Here is a 12037-nt window from a genome sequence, read left to right on the forward strand (position 1 = left end):
TTTCCAATCCTTTCAATCCTCCAACACGGTCGAGCCATTCCCGGCATGGTGCCAAAGTAACACCAGACCTGTCCAAGGGTCTCGGGTGAGAAACAACGAGTATAACACGCAAATGTTTAGAGGGGGGTCCAAGCATACTCGATGACTAGGCTCGACCTTGACCCAGACCCAGAGTGGTCACAGAACAAGTAATATCAAGGCACCGAGAAGGCAGTCAAAGCCCAAATTGGTCGTTAATTCATTAATCATGACTCGTCAGATGCCCTCTTTGACTTCGCATACAAGAGAGCACACACACAGATACTGTTCCCACCAGTGAGTGCGAAGCATCGCAACCTATTCCCAGGAATCGAATACAGCGAGACAGCACTATACTGGCGAGCCTGCCACTCAAGATCCCTCCTGGCGCTGCTGCTCCACGAATGCACGCAGAATCGAGTCCAGACCCTCGTTGCGGCGCGCAAGCAGCATCACGTCGGAGACGTTGACGGTCGATCGCCCGGCATGCCTGTACAGATCAGTTAATGTTCAGTTCATCAAGCCATGAGGTGCAAGATAAAAAAGATTAAGACGAGTGATGTATAGCGACCGAGTTAACTCACTTAGCGAATGATTCCAGGTCCTGACTGACTGTCTCTGTAGATTAGTTAGTGACGCGTCCACTACATAGATCATGGACAGACCATCGGTCTAGTATAATCTATACCAGAGGGGAAAAGCCAGGATATACGTACCAATTTGAGACCAGACCATTTCCGTCAGAGCACCGATGAATTGAGGCGTTGCATTGACGCCTAGCTTGATGGTCTCCTCGTCGACGATCTTGCCAATGGACAGCCAGAGGGCGGACTTGAGGCGCTGCACGGGAGGATTGAAGTCAGCATACCAGGACAAACTACGAGGTCAGAGTGATATACCTCTTCAAGACCGGCTTCTTCAACGTGTTCCATTTTGTGTTCCCAAGTAGATAATATGGATTGGAGTCTTGTCAGTCAAGGCGCGTCCCATAATGATTGGCTGTAGACGCGTGAGTCGGATTAATAGATGTTCCGTGGAGACCCTCCCGCCTTCCGTTTTGGAACTTTTCTGGTGCCTTCCAAAAAGGACAATCGCGGCTCGATAACTGCCGCATGCACAATTAATCGCGCATCCTTCTTTTCTTTTTCTTCTCTCACCTCAAGACTACTTTGAGCTGTCTCTCCTCTTCAGCTCCTCATCCATCCCATTATTGAACTCCTTTTCAATCGCAACATCCTTCTAATTACTCGATCAATTCATTGATCCATCCGCGGCCACCCGAGCTCCCGCATCCCCCGCCGATCCCTCGAGAGCAGGGTCAAAAAAAAAAACAAACACTCCAGCTCGACCACATCCACACCTACATAACATCATGGTCGAAGAACGCTCCGACTTCGGCGACATTGCCGCTGAGGCTGCCTCGGACTTCTTTACACAACTCTTCGGCTTCGTCGACACGGGCGTCCGCCGCTTCTTCAAGAACTTCTACGCCTCCTTCGCCGAGGTCAGCGCCAAGCGCTGGACAAAGGTCGTCGCCAGTGTGATCTTCTACCTCATTCTCCGGCCCTACATTGAGAAGTTCTTCAAATACCTGCACGACCGCGAGCGCAAGAAGGAGAAGGAGAAGAAGGAGAAAGAGCGGGCTGCGCTGGGTGGGAAGAAGGCTAAGATGTCGGCGAATGCGCTGCGTGGCGGTGCTGAGAAGGGCAAGGTTTTGGGCGAGGTTGAGAATACTGATGATGAGCTTGAGGAGGAGGGGGAGGATGAGTTGGCTCAGGCTAGTGGTGTGCCGGAGTGGAATGGGATGGCTCGGAAGAGACAAAAGAAGTACTTGAAGAATCTGGCGAAGGGTCAGCGCGCGGAGAAGTTGAGTGAGGATCAGATTATGGAGTTGTTGGATTGGAGTGAGGATGAAGGGGAGAACAAGAAGGATGCATAGATGGGGGGTTGGGGCTGTTTTGCTGGTGGGTTGAACTGGGGTCATGCATTTTGTGTAAACTAATAGAATGGCGGGCGGCGTTGTTGTACTTTGCTCATACGTACCTTAATAACTACAGTACCTGACTCGATTGACGTCTGTCATAGTTGATGGGCTCATTGAATCCCGGTGACTTGTCAAGTTAAATCGAATCATCCCACTACTGATATCACGCACACATCAAACAGAACATCGAGTCACTTTCGCTCTCTAAGTCCGTCTAGATAGAATAAAAGAATTCATGCCAACGATCTTGACCCGTACATCATAAACGTAACGACCATGTAACACATCATTCTCATCCATACCCCCAACCACCTCAATGCAACCGTCTCAACGCTTCAATAATCCCCTTCACCTCCATAACATCCCTCGAGCCCACTTCGGCAACAATCTCCTCTTGCAGAGCAGCCTCGCAATCGAGGAATTGCTCGATCAGTTCACCGTCCACGAAGCGGTATGGAGCGTCCGCGGAACGTGTGAGAGTTCGGAAAGCGCGGAATTTGTCGAAGGGCAAATCACCTAGGGAATCCACTTTGCTGGCGATTACGCTTTGAAGGGTGATGAGGAAGTCGTTGTGGTCGGGGTTGATTAGTGCGAAGAGATAAATAGAGCCGTCAACCTGTGCAGCGAAAGGGGTGTGTTAGATTAGGTCATTGGTATCACAGGATGAGTAGGGGAATACGAACCGTTGCGAGGAAAGCCCGCGGTGTTACTGTCAGACTGGCGAGTTGCTGGATGTTAATGGGACGGATTCGGTTGACCATTTCACCTAGTCGGACTTCACTCGTCGGGACGAGACGGCGCTTGTCCTGTTCTGTGACACCACCCTGGTTGCGGGAGAGCACGATGAGGTTGCCCTCGGCCTCGCTGACCAGAAGCATGTCTTGATCGATGGAGGAAACAGCCGTGGTCCAGACAGTCTGGTAATGTCGACCGATTTCTTCAAGTGTATCGTGGGCGCCATTTTCTCCTTTGACATATTGGACGATACAGACGCTCTTCATCAAGTCGGCAATTACGACTAGATCATCGACGACGGTTATATCGACGGGTGCCGTTGACGTGCGGTAAGTAGCAGTCTTTTCGATCCTCATGGAGCTGAAATTGTTGTTGGTCACCTTGTAGACGACAACCTGGAGAGAGATAAGAATTAGTGGGTTAACCCCCATATTCACACCAAGGCACTGGCCTCATCACTTACAGTCTTGACCAATGCTGCAACAATTCGGTCACCCATCATCGCTAATGCTCGGCAAGCACCCCTAACACCCAACTCGCCGACCTTGGTCAATTTGCGGCCGTGATCAACTTCCAGTACCAGGATCCGCCCGCGGATTGTCCCCTCCCGTTCCTCGTTCAGGTACGCCGTACCGACGATCCAACGGTCCTTCTTGAGCTCTTTTCCATTTTCATCCTCGCCAGCCGGGAACTCGGCGCGGATGACGCTCTCCACTATTTCTTCGGGGTTAAGCTCAATGGCATCCAGGCGACGGAACAAGATCTCGTCAGCGAGAACGAAATGACTCTTCACGATCTCCACCCCATCTTCCAGTTTGCGGTCGATCGTGCCGAGACCGAATGCCTTTTCGGATGGTGAATAGGCCACGCGGCGCACGGTCGAGCCCATTGGTAGTGTTTGGATTTGTGTCGTGCGTTCCTTGTCCACGATTGCGATCTTCAGCTCCCGTGCTGTGGCTACGGCAATGGATTCGGGGAATGCCTCCGTGTTTAGATGGCAGATTCGTGATGCGCCCTCGGAGTTGACGGCAGAGTAAATAATCCGTCCTTCGGAGCCATAGATTAGACTTGGGTTCTCGCAGGTGGCGAAGACGTTGTATAGGCCGTCACCTCTAGGGAGTCTCTTGAAGGTTGGCTGTTCTGATCCTAGGATCAACTTCATCATGTCGGTCAGTGCATATGTTTGCGGGTCCAGTGTGAACGTAATCACGCTGCCGTCGGCCATGGAAATGAAAAGGGTAGGTGGACTATCAGCCAGGACATCCGCTACCAGGACAGAACGGGGGAATGCCTCCCCTGTCGTGCCCAGTGACTGGCTCCGTAGCTCAGACAGATCGTTGATGGCTAAGATGGAGACCTTGGCGGATTGGGGGAATCCAGCAATGCAGATACCCGCTGGGTTGGACGGGACTGTCACGCCAGAGATCTGCTGGTCTGCACCCATATCCTTTTGCGTGATCAACTGGGCATCATTCTGGATATCAAAGGTTGCCAGGACCTGACCACCAATGACCAGCACCAGGCGCTCATCATTAGCAGAGGCTGCAGTAATCGCCTTCTGGGTTGGAGGTATCCATTCGAAAGTGACCATGCCGCCCTCAAGATCAGCAATGACAACTCTCTTTTCGGTGACCTGAAGGATCCGACCTCCTGGCAAATTGGCGGCAAGCAGTGTACTTTCCACCAGGGACAATCCGAGGAATTCCTCGAGCTCTTCAACTTCTCCCTCCGCGCTAAAGCGGAATACTCGTGTTTCATCAACGAATGTGACCAGCAGCGTATCGAGGAAGTCCCCGGAGCTCTGCACTTGAAGGCCCCATAGATCCGTGATGTGATCCATTTCGCCGAGAACACCCAGCTCCTCCATGCCCACGCCACTCCGCACGCTTCGCAAAGATCCATCATCAAACGCACCCGATCCAGTGACAATCCGAGCTTGTCCTGTTGAAAACTCATGCGTCTGGACTTCACTCGTACGGTTGCCCAGGTCCATCAAGGTAAAGTCCAAAATAGGCGCAATATTGGACAAAGTCTGGATGACCTCGAACGAGCCATCGCCAATGCGAAGAACCTGAGAATCACCCTGTTGCGAACCAACGAACAGGATTCCTCCGCCGAGGTATACCAGCTTGGTAGCCCGAGAGGTAGTTCCTAAGTAATCCAGTTTCCAGTCCTCAACGTTACCTTCGTTGTTCAGCACGAACATCAGGAAGAACAACCGCCCGTAGTCGTCAGCGAGCAACCACCGTTGACTATCGACCTTCTCCCAGGCCACAAAGATGGTTGCTTCTTCGAGCTCGCGCGAGATCATGTCATTCGCATTATCGTCGATGTATTTGATCGACCTCTCTCCCAGGACAATGAGACCACCTGCAGCAGTAAACCAGATGTAAGCATACTATTAAGGACGAAAAAGGGAGAAACAAGCACAACAACGAAATACGTACCCAATGGAGCCGGAATCGGAATTAAATGCGTAGACCCCATGTCTAGCTCATGTGCAAAGACACCACCATCCAGCTTCTTCTCCTGGACCTCTTTAAACGTCGCATCTGCCGGTCCACTCGACGTCGCCCGACTATACTCGAGCTCTCGAATCCGTAGTCGAACTTTCTTTTGATTATCCTCATACAGCAGTGCCAACCACGGCTGATTAGATCCGGAATGTAGAAACGCCGATGACCGTACAAACAACTCGTCAATCCGTGATGCCGTCGGCTCACCAAGTTCTCCAACCTGAGGTGCATCAGCCTGTAGCGCCGCATGTGAGGCCCGTCCTTTCCGTTTTGTAGGCTCGACGATGGGAATCACCACGATCACGCCCTCGTAGATCTCCAACGTCATGAATCGTCCGCTAGGATCGACCAGACACCGCGGGTCGGTCTGTGATTCGCGGGCCGAGGGCTCGGCGACATCGACATAGCTACGGGCTGTGCGGGCTTTCCGTTTCTCGGGATCCCAGACAAGTGTGAAGTAGTTGTATTGGTCCGTGCCGACGAAGAGGTGGTCGGTCATCGAGTTAGCCGGCGCCGGGAGTCGTGCGAGCATGGTAACCTGCGCGTACACGGCGCGGGTCTGGGCCAGTGTCAGGCCATCGGGGGTGAGTGTGTAAAACTCGAGGCGGTTAGCTTTTCTGTAATTGTCAAACCGGGATGTTAGCTTCTGTCGCGTTTCATATCGGGGACCAGAGCTTGTTCCGAAAAGGCAATGGGCTCAGATAACGAGGTTCCCAGAGGATTTTCTTTGCATGCTTTTCACTCACGCTACGACCAGACAGTCCTCCTCGGCATTCATGAAATTCAGCTTCACCGCATGGCGAATGCCACTCGCCCGGTGAATGGGCACGATGTAGGCCATGTTGAGCGTTCCGTTCCGCAGAGCTGCGGTATGCTAGCAATTCGTGCGGGTCGGAAGCTTGTCGCAGGACCAGTGCGGGGATGACAAGCACCGAGGGATCGAGGTGAGGTGATTTCGGATCCTGTCGGGCAGGAGGATGATGATCTAGGTTTCGGGTTGGTGATGGCGCATCTCTTTGGGTATTAGGAGAAATTTCAAGGATTACGTGCAGCAGCGAGGGGAGACGCAGGTTTGTCCGGGCGGGTGCCATGACGACGTTTTAAGTCCGCGCTTACAGCCGAAAACAGGCGCGAGTCCAGTGACCGAGATGCTTGGATTTTCGAGGACAAAACATAGGATAAACGGGTCAGTGTCGACTAATTCTAGGATCAGTAGATAATAATCTGGTTGAAAACTCTTTTGGTCATTTCTAAAGACGTCCGCTAAACATCATCTAAGCGCTGCTTAAGGAAGATGTAGCTCCGTGCCAGTCATCCCAAATGCCGGCACATTCGAGCCTAGACATAGCTCTAAGGCATGGGCACCAGTGCGATAATGTGGAATTAACCCAAGGACCAAGATTTATAGAAGAAGTAAGTGCCTTGAAAAATGGAAATCCAATCAATTAAATTTCTTTTGAGCAAATTTCAACCAAGTCTAACAAAGAAATCATCCATTCACCACAATTGCAAGTGCTCCCATTTCCAAGCTGAAACGAAACGCTGGAGAACCTCCATGGAGAGAATCTGGCCATGAATCGAGGCTGAAAGATGAAAGCAAAAAAAGTAACAACACCAGAAGAAAGAAAAAGAAGTCGAAAAAAGAACAAAAGACGAATGGCATACATAAGCCCGCCAAGAACTGCAAAATGTACCTATTCGGCGGACACGGTGGAGCCGAGAATATATGTATATGCTGGGTCATCTAGACATCAAGGGGAGGAAGGGGGGAGAAGGTGGGGGGGGATATGACTACACTGCAGGAAGGGAGATGGCGGGGGACAAATTCGAGACTGTAAAAAAAGGCAGTTCATCAATCATGACCACACATCCTCCTGGTAGCTGCCGCTACTCCGCATGTGCTTGACCATCTCCTCGCCCTTCTCGGCGGGCATACCGCGTTGCTCGGCAATGATGTGGCCCAGCACCAGGTTGACCTCACGGGCCATGTTGGCGGCGTCACCGCAGACGTAGAAGTTGGCCTTTTGCTTGAGGAGGTCGCTGACAAGCGAGGCGTTCTCCTTCAGGCGGTGCTGAACGTAGACCTTCTGGGTGCCCTCACGGGAGAAGGCAGTAATGATCTTGAGAGAGTCACCCATCTGCTCTTGGTAGGTCTGGAAAGGATATAGTCAGTATTTTGTTACTCCAGTGTAGAATAATGGGGTACGTATGTGGCTTACCTTGAACTCGTCCTGGTAGATGAAGTCCTCATCACGCTTACGGCATCCGAAGAACAGCACGGTAGTACCAACCTTCTCGCCCTTGGCGGCGAGAGCAGCACGTTCCTGAATGAAACCACGGAAAGGAGCAACACCAGTACCGGGACCAACCATGATAATGGGCTTGGTGGGGTCGGAGGGGAGCTTGAAGTTGGAGTGGCGGACGTGGACGGGCACGTGGATGCCGTCGTACTTGTTGCGAGGACCAGTGATTGCGTAAGTCAGACCGTGAGGATCGGGGGAGGCATCGCCATTCTGCTTCTGCTTGAGAGCCAGGAGGTAGTTGGTGGTGACACCCTTGACCATGTGCGAGGCACCGGGCAGGCGAACGGACTCGACAACAGCGGTGATGCTGATCTTGTCCTTCTGGACCGCAGACGAGGAAGAGATGGAGTAGTAACGGGGCTGGAGCTTGTTGAGACCTTCGATGAGCAGGGAGAACGGAACGGCATTGAACGGCTTGGCGGTGATGCTTTGCAGCGCCTGGGCGATGTTGAAGCACTGGTTGGTGATCTTCTCGTGGAAATAGTCCTTGTCGTTACCCAGACGAACGATCTCTGCCTTGGTCTCCTCATCGGGAGCAAAGGCAGCCAGGGTCGAGACGAATTGACGGGAGACGGGAGCGCAAACTTCCATGTAGTAGCGAACGGCGGCATCATAGGTAGTGGGAGTCGGGATGGGAACCTTGGCAGTGACGTCGATACCCTTAATGCTAATGACGGAGTGACGCTTGTCCTCGATACCAAAGACCTGGAGGAAACGGTCGACCTCGGCACCGGCGTTGGTGGGCCAGACGGCGATGTGGTCACCAGTCTGGTAGCTCAGGTTGCTACCAGCGATGCTAATCTCCATATGCAGGCAGTTACGGTCCTTGACAGTGAACAGTTCGTGGGATTCGACAATGGGGGCAATGTACGGGTTGTGAGCAGAGTAGGGACCCTTGGGCTGGCCATCACGGTGGGCGGAGGTAGGCTCTCCCAGGTAAACAGACTCATCCTCGGGCGACTTCTCGTCGTCCTCGGAGACACAAAAGACCGGCTCGTAGACAGATTCACGTTCCTGGAGACCCATAGCCTCGGTCAGAGCAGCCCACATGGGCTCCTTCCAGGCGAGGAAGTCCTCCTCCATGGTACCAGCACCGTCGTCACCCTCACCGGCAGTTCCAATGCGCTGCGCACCCAACTTGGTGAAGGCGGCGTCGACCTGGCGAACCATGGCGTTGTAGTGTTCATAAGTGTTGTTTCCGAGACCGAATGCGACATACTTGAGAGAGGAGAGAGGGGAATCCTCGGCAGCGGCGCCGCTCTCGAAAGCGACGTCGTCACCGGTGAAGAACTGGTAGAACTCGACGGCGTTGTCGGTCGGCTCACCTTCACCGTAGGTGGCCAGCACGAAGAAAGCAACCTTGTCCTCGGGGAACTTGTCCAGGTTCTCGTAGTCATAGTCCTCAATATCGGCGACCATGGTCTTCAGACCAAAGCGCTGAGAGCCTTCCTTGGCCAGGCGCGAGGCGTAGTCCTCGGCAGTACCGGTCTGGGAGCCATAGAAAATCACACAGTTCTTGCCCGTCTCCTCCATCTTCTCAACGATGTCGCGAGTCTTGCCGCTCTTGGCGGCGCCGTTCAGGGTAGCGGTGGAGGAGGCATAGGGGTCTTTCGGAACGGCCCAGTAGGTTCCCTTGGTGAAGTAGGCCACGCTACCCACCAAGAGAGCCACCAGAACGACCAGATCGAGGGTGTCGAGTTGCGCCATAATGGCTGGGAGTTCGAGGAGAGAAGAGAAAACGAGATCTTCTTCCAATCGATCCGTTCCCGCAATGTACACAGAGCGGACAGATGGGGGAGTAGAACTCGGAGAGTTAGTCGGCGGGCGGCGCCAGTGGGGAGGAGCGGAGAATTGGCGGGCGGACGAGATCCAGAAAAAAGTCGGAGAGGCGAAAAAAGGGGAGGAACTCGGCGAAGACGAAAACACGAGTTCGTTGGCGGGAAATCTAAAATGACCGCAAGACCAAAAGAGAAGACCACCCCTGAGAAGGAAGTTGAAAGAGGATGAAGGCTGAGAAGGCCAAAGTGGTCTGACCACGGGGAGGCCGGTCGGCGCGAAGTGGAGCTTTCACCTGCCGAAGGACCACGAAAGACCCCTCCTGCACGACTCTGTGGATGCAGATAACTGGTGCAGGACTGCGGAAGCTTGTCGATGGCGATAGAAGAGTGTCTGTGGCTAGAGTGTTATAAATGACTACTAGTTAGATAACCTGATTGGTAAATAGGAGGGGGGAAAAAGGAATAGGGAAGGGGAGGTTGTACAGATTGTATATATCCCGGTGTAAATAATCAGATACTATTCGAGGGTAATGGGGTTGGGAAACAAAAGAAGAAGAAAAGAGAAGAAATAGAAGAAAAAGAGCCAGCCAGATATTTCTAGACCGGGGTAATCAATGAGGTTATTATAAGACCAAAGATATTCCTGTACATATTCCGTGCTTGGCCGCTTATCTTATAGCATCGTTGCCCTCGGTTGGAGAAGGCGTGCGGATGGGCGGCGTGGGGCAGAATTGCTAGCCCGGAACGTGAACTCGGCCAGCAGCCTGAACGAGAAGGCCAGTCCTCTGTGAACACTACACACTGTATTATTTCCCCCCACCCACTCACCACTCCGCGCCCACCCTGGATCTCCAGACTGCGAATCATACTTGGCCGCCCTCGTCCCCAGACCCAGGATCAACCCCCCAATCCCTCGGGTAAGGCCATATTCGGCACGCCCGTCCGGGAGATCGAACACCGTCGCTGGGCCCGACCAACGTGCCGCCACCCCCAGAACGGGGAATTCGGAGAGTGGCAACCAACTCGCTGGGACTCAACGGATGCCCGTTTTGAGCCACATCCTCGAGGACTTGTGGAGTACACAAGCTGAGGTCCTGCTGAGTCCTGCTTAGTACCGCATGGTCCGCATGTGCATCAGGCCCTGCTCGGATCCCGCTCTCTTTTCTTCCGCGCTCCCCCGATGTACACGGGCCCTAGTAGTCAGAGACCCAAAGAGGTACTTCGCTTCATAACTTGGTCCACGCTGGCTAGTGCGGACGTATTCCGCCCCATGTGCGGCCCTTCATTCCTCGCTGGGTCTTGCCTCTCTCATATCTACTAGAAACCGTTGGACGGCTCTCTCGGTGGCCTCCGCATCGGGCAGAACCCAGCGAGCCTACAAAAGGGGGACGACGCCCCTCGCGAATGTCGGGATATTTCCCCATGAAATCATCTTGTGGGGTCAATCGCCCTTGTCCTAGTGAGAAGGACCTGGCGGTTTAACTTCGGACACCGAAGATTCCACGGGATTCCCTCGGACGGCCTGTAGCAGCGGCAGTGGCTCTTCTTTAACTGCCAGCTGAACTTCCCCACATTCCCTTTCTGACCAACTCCTACAAAAGATATCGGAGAGCTAATCTTGCGAGCAAAGAATGGAGCCTGATAGCTAGGCCTGCGTGCCCCTTTCTCTTTGGTGAGGGTCTTGTACGACTCCGAGCCAGGCTTATAGTGACAGGTTCACACACGCGACGTTTAGAGTACTCTGTACAGCGAGCATAGTCGGGCATACTAAACAGACAATGCTTGGCGCGGATCAATGTGGGGATTGACCTTTTCATGTGGTCCCCTTCTTCATCGACTGCCTTTGCTGAATTCATGATCTATGATCATGACTTTAAAACCCCTGGGACGCCTAGATTCGACCTATGTGGGGTGTGGTCTAGTATGATGGTAGACGCTGTTCTAGAAGGTCGGTACTCGTAGTCGACTGGTCACTTATCCGACAGGGTTGAATGCCTGATCTTCAGGTCAGGCCAACGTTGGGGTCGACATCGGGGAATCTGTTGATCCAGACAGCCGTTTGTATGGGCAAACACAACGGAATAGTCAACATACAAAATTGGCATGGCCTGGCAATTCCCATCATAACCTTTACTTCGAGGCCTCCTTTGGGGCAGCACCTGGTGCATCTCCAAATTCCATCTCCTCTTGTTCTCCCCAAAGGGAAGCCTCAAGTGTCCTCACGCCGCTTCCTCTTGAGGTTGACCCTTCCAGTTGTGTATACTCTATCTCTCACTTTTCTATTACGCCTCATCCATTACCACAAACATGGGAACCAAAGAACTGCCTTCCGGCTGTGAAGTCTGTGGCAAGAAAGACGGTCTTCTCCAATGCTCTGGCTGTAAGGTGGTGTCGTACTGCGGCCGCGACCACGAAGTCGCTGATCGCCCGTCACACAAATCTGCCTGCAGCGCCATCAGAAGAGCACGAGTCAAGATGGAGCACGAGGAGCAGATCATCCGCAATCACCCCGGAGATTGGGCGATGCCTGCAGACGCGTTTACCAACAGCGTCGGGCACTTCTGGGGCATCCTCGGAACCCGCGACTATATGCGAGCCCGATTTGCACTGGTCGATTACATGGGCCAAGTCGACAACGTCCAATCCGTTCAGGCGCAGCTGGACCATTAAATGGATATGTTGCGCTTATGTCGTGTTGACAAC

General features: G+C 53.1%; 5 protein-coding genes across 5 annotated transcripts; 2 read left to right on the top strand and 3 right to left on the bottom strand.

The window, feature by feature from the left end:
• Window positions 1-390: 390 nt before the first annotated feature.
• N7496_007517 (CENP-S family protein) lies at window positions 391-950 on the bottom strand (the record flags this gene model as incomplete). Its single annotated transcript, XM_056700446.1, has 4 exons — window positions 391-508; window positions 603-636; window positions 735-858; window positions 918-950. The coding sequence occupies 4 exons, from the start codon at window positions 948-950 to the stop codon at window positions 391-393; spliced, it is 309 nt and encodes a 102-aa protein (XP_056555859.1).
• Window positions 951-1390: 440 nt separating this feature from the next.
• N7496_007518 (uncharacterized protein) lies at window positions 1391-1957 on the top strand (the record flags this gene model as incomplete). Its single annotated transcript, XM_056700447.1, has 1 exon — window positions 1391-1957. One exon carries the CDS (start codon window positions 1391-1393, stop codon window positions 1955-1957), a length of 567 nt encoding a protein of 188 aa, XP_056555860.1.
• A 358-nt stretch (window positions 1958-2315) lies between these two features.
• N7496_007519 (DDB1/RSE1 family protein) lies at window positions 2316-6094 on the bottom strand (the record flags this gene model as incomplete). Its single annotated transcript, XM_056700448.1, has 5 exons — window positions 2316-2618; window positions 2686-3132; window positions 3201-5107; window positions 5185-5870; window positions 6000-6094. The coding sequence occupies 5 exons, from the start codon at window positions 6092-6094 to the stop codon at window positions 2316-2318; spliced, it is 3438 nt and encodes a 1145-aa protein (XP_056555861.1).
• Window positions 6095-7109: 1015 nt separating this feature from the next.
• Window positions 7110-9263, bottom strand: cprA (NADPH--hemoprotein reductase cprA; the record flags this gene model as incomplete). Its single annotated transcript, XM_056700449.1, has 2 exons — window positions 7110-7406; window positions 7473-9263. The coding sequence occupies 2 exons, from the start codon at window positions 9261-9263 to the stop codon at window positions 7110-7112; spliced, it is 2088 nt and encodes a 695-aa protein (XP_056555862.1).
• Window positions 9264-11641: 2378 nt separating this feature from the next.
• Window positions 11642-12004, top strand: N7496_007521 (zinc finger MYND domain-containing protein; the record flags this gene model as incomplete). The annotated part of the gene is made up of 1 exon (XM_056700450.1): window positions 11642-12004. The coding sequence occupies one exon, from the start codon at window positions 11642-11644 to the stop codon at window positions 12002-12004; it is 363 nt and encodes a 120-aa protein (XP_056555863.1).
• Window positions 12005-12037: the final 33 nt, after the last annotated feature.

This window comes from Penicillium cataractarum (assembly GCF_028827025.1).
Source record: "Penicillium cataractarum strain IBT 29864 chromosome Unknown utg000005l, whole genome shotgun sequence".
NCBI lineage: Eukaryota > Fungi > Ascomycota > Eurotiomycetes > Eurotiales > Aspergillaceae > Penicillium > Penicillium cataractarum.